The sequence below is a fragment of the Amphiura filiformis genome, chromosome 8 (assembly GCF_039555335.1).
Source record: "Amphiura filiformis chromosome 8, Afil_fr2py, whole genome shotgun sequence".
Classification (NCBI taxonomy): Eukaryota; Metazoa; Echinodermata; class Ophiuroidea; order Amphilepidida; family Amphiuridae; genus Amphiura; species Amphiura filiformis.
In genome coordinates, this window is record NC_092635.1 from 25,756,493 (window position 1) to 25,769,811 (window position 13,319).

The 13,319-nt window shown below is 36.6% G+C and overlaps 1 protein-coding gene across 1 annotated transcript; it reads right to left on the reverse strand.

The window, feature by feature from the left end:
• On the reverse strand, positions 1 to 9,490 carry LOC140158859 (zinc finger protein 532-like). The gene is made up of 3 exons (XM_072182114.1): positions 9,425 to 9,490; positions 4,168 to 4,366; positions 1 to 3,366 (listed from the first exon to the last, which is right to left on the reverse strand). Exon 3 carries the CDS (start codon positions 3,222 to 3,224, stop codon positions 648 to 650), a length of 2,577 nt encoding a protein of 858 aa, XP_072038215.1. The 5' UTR covers positions 3,225 to 3,366; positions 4,168 to 4,366; positions 9,425 to 9,490; the 3' UTR covers positions 1 to 647.
• Between the last annotated feature and the right edge of the window lie 3,829 nt (positions 9,491 to 13,319).

The following is a 13,319-nucleotide window of genomic DNA, read 5'->3' on the forward strand; positions in this document are numbered from 1 at the left end:
ATTGATATTGGATTCAATTTTGGGCGATTCGCATCGAGCGAGCGATATTTAGTGCTAGAAATTGAGTTTGGGCAAGCGAGTGCGATCGCTCGCCTCAAATGGCAAGGCCTGGTGTATGGATTTCAACTGGAATAACCCTTGTAAACCAAACATAGAGGTGCTTACCTCTTTCACACATTTCTTGTATGACACTGTAAAGAAAATAATTTAGGATTTATTTTATCCTAGCCTTTCACTACTATAGAAATGTTTGGGGGTGCTGACTGCTGACCCTGTTTAAAATATACTTGTTCAATTTCAACAGCAGCGGAAGCATATTTGAACTCACATGCTTACTTACTTCCATAGACCGACTTGTCCATTAGATTATAATTAAGCTATTTTGCTTCAAATTCATCTGTGCAAATTAAAATTTTAACAGTACAAACTTGCAACATAACTTAGTTCAATATTTTTTAAGACATTATGTTATTGTAGCTCACAGGAAAAAGCCCAGCAATATAAGGCTTACTAAATATAAGCACCTTGAAACAAAACTAGCTAAAAATGCAGTAATGTGAATTCCCAGAGGAGTTTGTCAAATTTAAAGGAGTCTATGACATCCCCTCCAGAACTGAAGTGTCTGAAACTCAATATAAACTGTACCCTTATGTTGGCTTGTTCTTAGCCCTGATGAAAGCCATGCCATGACTACGCATGTGATTCTTTTTCATCACCTCAGTTTCAAATACCTTATGACACACAGTACATTCCAATGGATTGGCCGGAGATCCCTCGGGAGTCTTGTCCAGTTCCCTCATCTCCTGTATCTTAGCTGCTTTGAATTTCTCAATAGATTCCTGCACTTCGCTCTGAAATTTGTCATAAGCTGCGATATCTCGGATTTGATGTTTGATGAACAGATGCTTCTTAAGAGAGTCTGCCACACGGAAACAGATGCCACACTCCTGGCACTGACAGACATCTTCATCCTCACAATGTTCTTCAATATGAGAGCTAAATACAATACGATCTTTGCTCTCAAATTCACACTTACTGCAAGATAACTTGTCTTCTTTAAGCTTCTTGATTCGTTTAGCCGAGGCTTCAGACTCCTGGGTCCGCTTTCGCTTGTGGCCTACCGAGACATCATTACTTCCGCTTTCACGATGGTCACGCACCTTTGTATTTCCCTTCCCCGGATAAAATGGTACGTATTCTAAAAATTCTGGTCGAATCGAGTTGGGATCCATGTGAGAATGATTGCGACTGATGTGCTTGCGCAAGTTTTTTTCTTTCTTGAAGTAGAGATCAGTGCCAAGAGCTTTGCATCCTGGGCAACGTAGCATACGTTTGATGATGACTTTGGTGGACTCCCTCTTGTCGTCATCTGTATTCTGTTCATCTACTTTGCCATTTGATAAAAGTTCTGCTTTGGTCCGATCAACTCCATTTGCCCTTGTAACATTGGGGGATCCTTGAGTAGAAGAATTTTGACTTGGTGTGACATATTTAGCATGTGCTGCCCTGCGGTGAGTTGCAACTAAATCCCTTCTTGTGAACTTGTTGAGACAGATATCGCAAAACCACCATTTCCGTCGAGAGTGTTCTGCAGTTTGATGATTCTTCAAAGACCCAAAGCTACTGGATTTAAATGAACATTCTACACAACTAAATAGGAATCCAGCTGGTGCATAAGTCTTGATGTGAGCTTGTAGATGGGTTTCAAGCATTGAATTCTGGGTAAAAACTGTGTCACAAAGAGGGCATTTGGATATGACACTGCACAATGGTGGACCCGTGTAGTTATGCTTCTCACGACCATGGACTTTCAGAGCATCTACACCTCGGAAAGCAAGGTGGCAATTCAAACATTTGTAGAAAGAATTCCTATGACCTGACGAGAGATGCATACTATAGGAGGAACGTGAAATATTCAAATGTGATGCCGGGCACAATTTACCACACAATTTACAGTTAAAAGTTGCACTTCGACTGAAGTGAAGACACGTCAGATTGACATGCTCGAGAAAGAGGTCAAGTTTGGTAAATTTCCAACCACACTCTGGACAAAACCATGGTGCCTGGTCACTCGATTGGAAATGGAGTTTAGTATGAACTTGAAGTTGACAGAAATTAAGTAGTACCATTTTGCAATGCATACAGCTGTGTTGTTGGTCCTGGTCATGCCGCGTTTGCAGATGATGTCTGAGAGGGTTTTCAACCTGTCCGTTCAATTTTGTTGAGCAAACAGGACATTTGAATGGATCCGATGCATCTAGTTTTATATCAGGAATGACTGCAGGTGCTTTTAAGAGCTTCTCCTTTAAATTCTGACGTGCCCGTTGCAATAGATCCTTTACCTCGATTCCAGACGTTTTTTGGTCTTCAACAATAGGCCTTTTCCCATTTCCTTTTGGACGTCCAGGTCCGTTGGTTGATAATGAGTCTAATGGAGACACAATTGCATCTATCGTGGTATTGAGACTAGTGATTTTATGGCTACGAATGTGGGCATGCATGCTGCATTTGTTGTAAAACTCACGTTTATAACCGCAGACAGAGCAATTGATCAAGATCTTCACACTTTGTCGTTCCATGTGACTAGTTAGGCTCTCCTCAAGGGCGTAAGAGTCACCACATTCTTTACACTGATATCCTCCATCAGGAATGTCCAGTCCTAGATCCTCCGGTGGTGGAGTCATAATATATTGTTCTATCGGATTCTTTCTAGCAAGCTGCTTCGAGGCCAGATTTTTTATTGCTACCTCCACTGGATCTATCTTGCTCATCTCATGCACTGTCACTGTAGTTGAAGAAATCGGTTTTGTGCCTGGCCTTGTCGTTATCCGAAACACTGGCAATGATGATTTCTGCCCAGATGACACCAATTTAGTTGAAGCAACCACTTTTGCTGCGCTAGGTTGATAAACAGGTGGAATGTTTCCTGTCGCATTGCCAGATACAATCTGCTTGAGTACAATCGGTTTTACACCACCTCCTGAGGATGGTATTCTAACTATGTTACCTGCACCCCCTGTTACATTTAAAATCTTAGGCCCATCGCTACTGGTGTTTTTAAAACCAAATCCCTGTGTCGAAGGAGGTGTTTGAGACAGAAGAACTATTTTCTGCCGACCTTTATTCTGGTTTTGTTCATCTGCTATTGAAATGGTTACATGAGATGCTTTGCTAATACTAACAGGGACAGGTTTAGTCTCTGACTCAGTCTTTTCTTGGTTCATCTTGTCTTCAGATTGATGGCTAGTATTAGTCTCCTCCCAGTAACTGCTACTATATCTTCAGTATCTTTTGTAGTTGTATTTGATGACTTCCCTTCAACAGGGTTGCTCTGGATTTCATTTGGAGATTCTCTATTCACAGATTCTGTTGAAAAAGTAAAAGTAAAAAGTGAAAAAAGGTTTAAATATATTTCCAAAATATAATAATAATATACCATATTTGCTTGTAAATTAAATACTAGTTATGTTTTTTTCTATTCAAGAATTGAGTGGATAAATTTTATTACTAAACACATATTGTATGATTCCCTTTCTTTGTCGTACACTGACCTTCAGGCCATCTCCTCCATAATAATTCATTGCCCATTTTAAAAAAGTGTTTATTTGATGAACATTGTAATTGTCTATAATTACGGAAATAGAGAATTTATTTATGTATTCGGTGTGAGGCTCACACATTTTCACCAATTTGAGTACTTTCTCACACTCTCATGCCAAGGAAGTAATATCTCATGCATTGTCAAATTTAGTTCCAGAAAAAAAATTGTCCCCTTATAACCTCATTTTATATTCACAAGCGGCCTGGATGAAAAAATCAAGGGTTAACAATTAACAATTTTATTTCCTTCCTGTTGATACATGTACATATAACATGTCATTTTAAATGTTTGAATCCATATTTTACATATCTTTTTAATATCAAGATTCTTCCTTTGTCAAATAGTACTTTTACTACTTTGTGAATGTAAAGGGATCACGCTAGCTTCTTTTCACATAGAGGCAGTAGCGGCACCAGGACATTTTATTTTTGGAGGGGGACATTCATGGGGGGCAAAATGAATTTCAGGGGGCAAAATTGCCGCAAAAAGTGGAAATTTACGTAATTTGGGCGGTTTTGCCTCAAAAGTGGGGGGAGGGATAAAAAGACAAAGTGGTGGCAACTAACCATTGTTGGATGCTACATCATCTTTGGTTGTGGTCTTCTCACCAGTCTCACCGCTCCCATCTCCAGGAGGAGATAGCTCATCTTCGTCAGTGGCTTCTCGGATTCTCACCGTTACATCAGGTATGTCAAATGCTGCCAGCAGATCTTCAAAATCTGGCATGGACGAGTCCCCAGACATGGTTATTTAGTTGGTCAAAACCTGTAAACATGTAGATCAGAAAGTCAAGAAATGTTGGGGTTTTTTTGCGGAATTGGAGAGTCCCTGGTTCTAACGTTAACTAATATAAGTGCTGCAATCACTATAAAAAATTTGGAAAAAAATCTTTGGAATTTTTTTTTTTTGCAATTTTTTTCCCCGCAGATTTGAAGAATAGGTTTGAATGTTGAATATGAAATACAGTTAGCTAGGGTTATAGGGCTGCCGGCTGCTTAGCCTAGATTTAGCATAGAAACCTTATATATCATATTCAACATTATGAACCTTTAATATCTGTGATGCGTAATGCGATCAAGCAAAATGATTTGAGTCGTTTGTCAAGCAAAAATCATTATAATGTGCATTTATTTTGATGACAACTATTACAACTGGACTTTAATACAGTTCCATAAACATGGTAATTTTAGTGTTGCTCAGAACAATAAATACAAAGGAAGTTGAATAATGTACATATTAGTATTGGCTTTATCTCAAAATCAATATAAGTGACAAACAATTCATTTGATCACATCACATTTTAGTGAACCTTTGACATATTGTGCAGGCTGTAACATTGTTACTCCTGATGTTAAGCAGAGGAGAATGCATGATTTTTGAGAGCAAAATGTGATGCGATCAAGCAAAATGAGTCTGATGTTGATCAAAATCAAAATTCAGTTTTCAATTTCTTTAATGACCCATTCTCAGAGCTTTATTTTACTCAAAACCCCATCATAATTGAATACTATTAGGGAAGAACCCAAAAGTTCGATGAAGCCCTATAAACTAAAGTCCTTTCGTTAGGGAGGGAGGGGGTCAAAAAGTCCGATTACGTTTGTAAAAAAGTAGTTAAAACATCAGTCAAAGTCGATCTTTTTTAACTTAAAGGAGTATTTCGTGATCCTAGCATCCTCTTTTTATGACATTTTTCAGTACATATCCACAAAAAAAGCATATATTCCCAAAATTTCAGTTGATTCCGATATTGCATTTGCGAGTTATGCATGATTATGTGTATTACATGCTCCATAGACAATACGTTGTAATTTCGTTCTGGTGCACCAGAACGAAATTCAAATTTCACGATATCTTTGCTAAACGAATTAATCTGCAAGAAATATTTTGTACATAAACATTATGTAGCCAGTGGTTTCCAGCAGGCCCGTACGCAGGGGGGTGCGACCGCACCTCCTCAAATTTGCAAAAGTATACAAAAAGTCCCAAAATTTCAGAATTTGCGAGCGTAGCGACCCAAAAAATCGGGTTTTTTATGCTTTTTTGGTCAAAAAAGGTCCAAATTATGGGAAGAAAGTCCACTTTTCACAAAATAGCCCCACCCATTAAAAAAAAGTCCACTTTTTCAAAATCAGCACCCCCAAAAAAAAATTCTGCGTACGGGCCTGGTTTCCAGTGATATAAAAATCTCAACTTTTTTTGAGAAAAGTGGGGGGATGAGGCTGTGGATCACGAAATGCCCTTTTAAGGATTTAATATATAATTTTAAAATTTAAGTATTTTCTGAAGTACGATATTGACATTTTACAGTCGTTGCTCAAAATGATTTCAAATCAAGTACTCGCAACCTACAACAAGTTCATTTTTAAAGCAGCTGTACCGCACTTTTTTTTATTAGAAAATCCAGCAAGTCCTATTTTTATGTGTGCCAAAAAAGGTATAAAGAAAAGTATTTTATAATAAAATAAGAATATCTGTTCTTCCCTAAACGTAATCAATATCCTATTGTCACACCTCCTCCACATCCCCATCCACCATAGCGACGGCCCTGTATCCTATGAATACGGGTTGGAATTTTTCGATATTTGACACTTACGTTAGAAGGGAGGGGAGGGGGTTAGCCTTCTTTTAAACATGCTTAAAAAGGACTTTCGTTTAAGGGCTTCATCGAACTTTTGGGTTTCTCCCTTATTGGTTATATGATATATCTGAAAATCAATATTCCCGACATCTGACTCATTTTGCTTGACCACATCACAAATGCGCTCGTCGATTTTTGAAAAATTGCGATTTGGCAATTTGCGCATTTTTTCCCAAAAGATGTGATTTGTCTCCTCAAAAAGTTTGAATAAATTTGTAATATATTTTTAAAAAAAGTTTTTAATTTTTTTCTATATTTTCTTGTAATTTTTTTGCGACAGTCTATTTTCTATATTTTTTCAACATGGATTGTGTTGCAGATCATTAATTTTAGTGAAAACTAATCTCAATTTTCTGAGAAAATAAGGATTTTTGGTTTTTTGCATATAAATGTAGGTAACTATGTATGTATGAGGAATCCAAAAATCACACTACTTTTTCACCAAACCCCCTGGAAAATTACCGTACTGACGCGAGTATAGTCCCACCCCGTTTTTGGGTGAACATTTTTCAAAATTTGGGGGTGTGATTATACTTGAATTTCAAAAAAAAAACAAAAAAAAATTTTTTTAAAAAAGTTTTCTTTTTTAAGTTTTTTTTTTTTTTCGGTTTTGTAGTGTCCCTAGACCTAGACCTAAATGCTAGGATCATTCATGGTTGACCTAAAAAAAAAAAAAAAAAAAAAAAAAAAAAAAATTCAAGATATTTTGTTTTTTAATATGAAAATTGATAATTTGTATTCATGTCATAGTCTATTAATGATTTCAAAATGCATTGAATTTGAATGCATTTTGAAATCATTAATAGATTTTAATTAATTAATTAATTAGCACCTAATTAGCATATTTACGACCAAATATGTCCTTAGCAACGACTTTAGGCCTTTACTGAAAAAAATTAAAAAACTGTACATGTCAGGATACCGGAAATTGCAAAACTAAGCATTTCTGTGAAATGAAAGTGCAGGGATGTTAGGATCATGATATCACATTTCAAAAATAATATAATATCGGCGGCCATATTATAATTATATATATACGAAATTTTTTTTTGTTGCTTTTTTCAAATTTTGAAACATAATAACTCAAGATTGCCACATTAAATTGCTTAGATTTGCTCCATATTTTGTCTTTATAATGTTTGTCAGGTATTGTATGTTTAGATTTTTAATTTTCATCATCATTTCTGGTCTACGGGGTGTCGAATACGGTATATAATTAGGCGCCAAATACATATAGCGAAATTTTGAAATTTCACTTTTTTACCATATTTCAATTAAAAAAATTAAAAACTGACACAGTCAATACCTGGAGGCTGGAAATTGCAAAACTATAGTATTTCTGTGAAAACTAGAAGTGGGGATGTTTGGATCATGATCGAGATATATCACATTTCAAAAATAATCCAATATGGCCACCATCAGCGGCAGGCCATATTGGATTTATAATTTGCATAATTTATGCAAAATGAACATGAAATGATTTGTTTTTATTTGATTAACCATGCATTCGATGCCCCCAAAAAATAAGAAATGGCTAAATTAAAAAAAAAACTTATTACAAGTGAATTGATCTACCTAAGTATTAAAATGCATGCATGCAGGCATGCATGCATGCATTCAATTCATGAAATTTATCCAAAAAATGTGACTTCCTGGTTTTGTCAGAGTGGTTCACAAATGGTTATTTTGGGAATTAGATCTTAAAATTCGATGGAGGGACCTAGCTGTATAATCGCAATTATACCCAATTTTATTTTTTTTATGGGAATGTCAATCATCTTTGGAACCTGGAAGCATATTGCAGTACATTGTACTTCGCTCCAGGGACTCTCCAAATCCAAAAATGCACAAAATTTGGAGCCAAAATTCACAAATTGTGCCGCAAATTATAATGGAATTGAGTCAAGTTATATATCCTAAAATTTATTTTTTTTAAATCCACTTTTTGGAAGTCTGATGGCCCGGTGGGTTCAGTCTTCACTGACAATGTGTACGCATGATGGTTCCAATTAGGGGTACTTTTCAAGAAATGTCCGCGGAATTTTCGAGGACAAAATTGTTAGCGATTGTCCAAATTAGGGGTGTTTTGGAGCAAAATTGTCCCTGATATGAAAAATAGGGTGTATTTCTAGGACTTTCGTCCACGTTTTCGTTATTGTCCTCATTTCCCCGTGAAATACATGTAGGGGGAAAAATTCAAAAGCATCCTTGAAATGGTAAAAATAGGGGTATTTATTTCAGAAAAATGTCCTCGATTCCTCGTGATAAGGGGGTAAAATGAAAATGCGTCCTCAAAATGATAAAAATAGGGAGGTATTTGGGGGCAAATTTTCCTTGATTTCGCGCAAAATAGGGGGTAAAATTGCTGCAAATGTCCTCGATTCCCCGTGAAATAGGGGTCATTTTTAAATCCTGGAACGGTCATACGTCCTACCTTTAAATACAAACTGAACCCACCGGGCTGATGGCATCCTGCCATAAGCCAAGCAATCATCAATTTGGAATGGAGGTAAAAAAAATAATAATAGGATCATGATTATAATGTTTGTCACTCCATCAGAAGTCCAAATATGCCATATGGCTCCATCAATCATTTTTGTGGCCGGACATCACATATATTGTATAATTTGATTTTCGAACACCATATTAAAATTTTGAACAACATAAAAAAATTATACATCATGTGCCTACATGGTATGGTACTTCAGTTCAGCTGTGTACAGTACATTCAAATATTAAATGGTATTGTTCTATTCTATTCGCCACTTGCACGGTTCCGCCATTATGCACTATGTGCGGGGAGAGCCTCGAACTGGCAGCATACATGAATGGGAATTGAACCAGTCATAACATTCTGTGTAAGGTTACGTAATTCTTCCTTTCATGGATGCTGCCAGTTCGAGGCTCTCCCCGCATATAGTGCATAATGGCGGAACCGTGCAAGTGGCGAATAGCTAGATCATACTGTTACTGAGCTGCATGCATGCATCCTATGTTGATGTTATCAATATACATGTACACTGTGTACTCAGACATAGGCCATACCACCACGTGAAAATGTATGCACAACTCAACCTGACATGATCTTTACAATCACTTATATTTGAGGCTCCATCACCAGTCAATTTTAAGCTGGCTGCACCTTGATTATATAATGATGTACAAAATATTGGAAATGGGCTTACTGTAAATAATTCGTGAATACTGCACTGCGCCCGCTCGGCCGACCCACTCCTTCCATTAAATTTTACCCACAATTCTCAAATTTCCCATAATTCCCGGTCACATCTTCGAGCTTACTTGTAATAGAGGGCGCACAATAAGATTTTTTTTTAAAGATTTTTTCCCAGCCCAGACCCAGACAGGTTCTACTGACTTACTTACTTACTGAACGAACGAACGAACGAACGAACGAACGAACGAACGAATTAAATAAATAAATAAATAAATAAATAAATAAATAAATAAATAAATAAATAAATAAATAAATAAATAAATAAATAAATAAATAAATAAATAAATAAATAAATAAATAAATAAATAAATAAATAAATAAATAAATAAATAAATAAAGGGACCGATCGTTATTTACGGCAGGGGGAATGGGTGTTTTGGCAAAAATATCGATAAAAATTTCGCGTTCCCCCTCGCGTCCGCTCAAAATTTTAGCGTTCCCCTTGTTTTCCCAATTTTCTCCATTTAAAATTTAACAATCCCCCTCCTGGTTCAACTAAAATTTCAGGTTCCCCCTCAAGACCACAAAAAATTTCGTGTTCCCCTAAATTTACCCATTCCCCCCTGCCATAAATAACGATCGCTCCCTAAATAAATAAATAGGGCCTAAATAAATAAATAGGCGCAGTACTGAAAGTGGGTTGGGTTAGTCAGTGGGCGTTGGGCCCGGCGTTGGGGGCCGTTCACAAACACTTGTTGGGGGCCTGATGCAAAAAAAAAAAGAATCACAAAACAATTTCGGGGCCCCCCTTTACAGATCTCAAAATTTCAGGCCCCTCCCTTTTTTTTTTTTGACATGAAAATTATGGGTCAACCCCATTGAAAAGCATATAAACTAAATCTTTTCCAGGAAAATTTGTGGTCATTTTTTTCAGCCCCCCCCCTTAGGAGGGTCAAAAAAATTCAGGGCCCCCCTTTTTGCATCAGCCCCCAACAAGTGTTTGTGAACGGTCTCTTAGTGAGTGAGTGAATGGGGGGTGAGTGTGATGAGAGTGATTGGGGGAGTAAGTGGGGAAAAGTGAGTGAATGAATGAATGTTGTCATGATGAGGGGGGGGGCAAGCAATAAAACGATTTTTGGCAAGCCGAGGAGGGGGGCAAAGCATTTTTCTGGCACTCCGGTTAGCCTTTACCCCCCCCTCCTCCTCCCTGCCCCTTCCGCGTTGACGCCTAGGCCTAGCCCTTCTCAGAAAAATACAGCTCTAAATTTTTTGAATTCAATGTAGGGGCTTGTAGGGGGCTTAATTCTGTTTTGCGAAATTAAACATAGCTAAATCTCAATCCTTTAGTTAGTTCTAACTGGTAACTGTGACAGTCCAATTTTAACATTTTTGCAATGTTTTCTTACAATTGTAATCACAAAATTCTAAGACTTGGCACAAGTCTAAGCATTTAAAATCTTGAGTAGGCCTATAGGCTAAGAATTAGCTCAGAATGTAAATATTTTATGGTATTTTTGATAAATGGTTATGAAAAAGATTTGAAAATATATTTTCCAAAAATTAGAATTCATAACAAAAAATTAGTCTTTCTACCAGTCTTTCAGCTTGATTGTCACGGGATATAAAAAAACACACCCTAAAACGCATGTTTTTTGGCCCTTGCCGGTATATTTTCATAAATTGACCAAAAATTGAAATGTGACTTTTATTACCAGTTAAGGATTATAAGATTTAATTTTGTTTCATTTGGCAAAACAGGATGATATTTTTTTTAAAGCAGCATTGTATGTAGGCCTTACTTAGCATTAGTAGGGGAGGGGACATGGATCCATCCCCGCCTTAACAAATTGGGAGGGGGGAGTACTGAAACGGCTGAACAGAATGGCAAAAATGCTTGCCCCTTCCTCCCCTCTCTCTAGAATACTTATAAACATGCTAAAAGAATTGTCCTGTCTAGGTATCATCTCAGGAATGAACCATAGACTGTATAGTCATGGTAGTGTTCTATGGTCTATTAATGAATTAGCAAAATTAATATATTTTTGATCCCCTTATTTTTTTTTCAACCCCCAATGATATTAGGGAGTGTTCATAAATACTTTGGTGGTGGGGGTGGAATATATAGGGGGATTAAAAAAAATGGGTCCTATAAAAAGGGATCCATCAAAACAATTTGAGCATAAAAGTCATGATGGGGTAAAATTCCAAAAATTGTGTGCGCTACGCGAGCCTAGTAAGTAGGGCCTATTCCCGGGCCTATTCAATTGTGTAGGCCTACTAGCTTCAAATCAACAAAATAATGCGCCAAAACAATTTGGATGTACACCATGTACACTGCAATGTTAGCCTAACTCCATCCAGTGTAATAACTCCAAAATGGTAATTATTACTAATGATCTTATAGCCCTTTTTTTTAAATTTTTTATCAATCACTCTTTGTTCATTAAAAAACACAAAGAATGGAAACATGAAACCCAGGACAGGGTTTGGGAAGACCCACACCCATGCAGGGTAGACATCAAAAACAGCACAAATAACAAATAAATATATAAAACACATTTCATCAAAAAGGCAAGGTTAGTAGAAAACATGAAAGCCTGGTATAATGATGAAACATGATGCAGTCATGTCTACAGTAGAATTCATTTCGACCTTTGCAGGACTTAGGAAAAGCTATTAAACCAAGATAACACTCATTGAAACAGCTCAACTGATTAAATCGGATCTTCTCTGGCTGTGCACATGTGACTGTTTTCATGTGCGATATCGAAATAAAGTTTGTATTATAGCTTCAGTTGGGTAACCGATTATAAAGGAAACGAAAGGAAACAATGGTATGTGTACTTTTGTTCACGAAATGAGACAATGGCGTGCTTTTTGTAAACCAGCATTCTTGAAAATGAGCAACATAATGATTGTTGACTTAACACGGTTTGGAAATAATTTCTTCATATTTTTGGTGTTATCTGTCGTTTACATATTCTTCCTAAAACACAAAAGTACGACCCTCTCCAAACACCTAAATTAGCTAAAAATTTAGGACATGTTATAAAACTATAATTATTGTCTAGAATTTTAGAAGAGTAGGCCCTACTTTTAATATTGGCCGGTTATTTTTCACACAGCGACGTTAATTAGGCAATGTACTATTACCTATATAACATTAACTAAAACACTTTAGAAGAGTACTTTTAATATTGGCCGGTTATTTTTCACACAGCGACGTTAACTAGTCATATCCCCATACTTTTAACGTAGGGCTATTTGTAGAGGTCACGCGTCAATGGGAAAGAGCACTGTGTATTGTGTATAGGAAAACGGACAGTAACTGCAGTATGATTGGTTATTTTTTTTTTTTTGAATCTGATTTTTTGTTGTTGCTTTTATAGTTCTACACGTGTCCCAACTTGCACAAATGGGATCGGCCAACTTGTCAACAGAGCAAAGTTCGACTTAAAATCATAATTATGACTTATGATGTGCTCCCATTTTTAGAACTAATAAAAAATATTATTTCAATATAAATTGAATAAAGAATAACAAAATTAAAATTTGACGGAAATCGTAGGATTTTATTAACATATATTTTTGGTTTCTTTAATAGGACATGAAGGGGGATCAAACGAATTATAGACAATAAAAAGTGGATTCAAAACAAATCAACGCCACCGTTTATTTTAAGGGGTCTATTAAAACTTTTGATGTCGTCCAACTTTTCTAACCCCCATCAGTGCACCACCAAAGTAATTTATGAACAGTCCCCAGCTTATCAGCCTGCCTGAGACCATTATAAAAATTAAATAGCGCCATCTCTTGATGGTTGATAGTAGTTACAGTGGACGCTGTGACAGGTGCATTGAACTTGTAGCTGAGATAATTGATTGGAATGATTGGTAGCGTACTAT

Bases quoted from the DNA above. Each gene is read 5' to 3' on its own strand.
- LOC140158859 (XM_072182114.1), bottom strand. From the start codon at position 3,224: ATGAACCAAGAAAAGACTGAGTCAGAGACTAAACCTGTCCCTGTTAGT.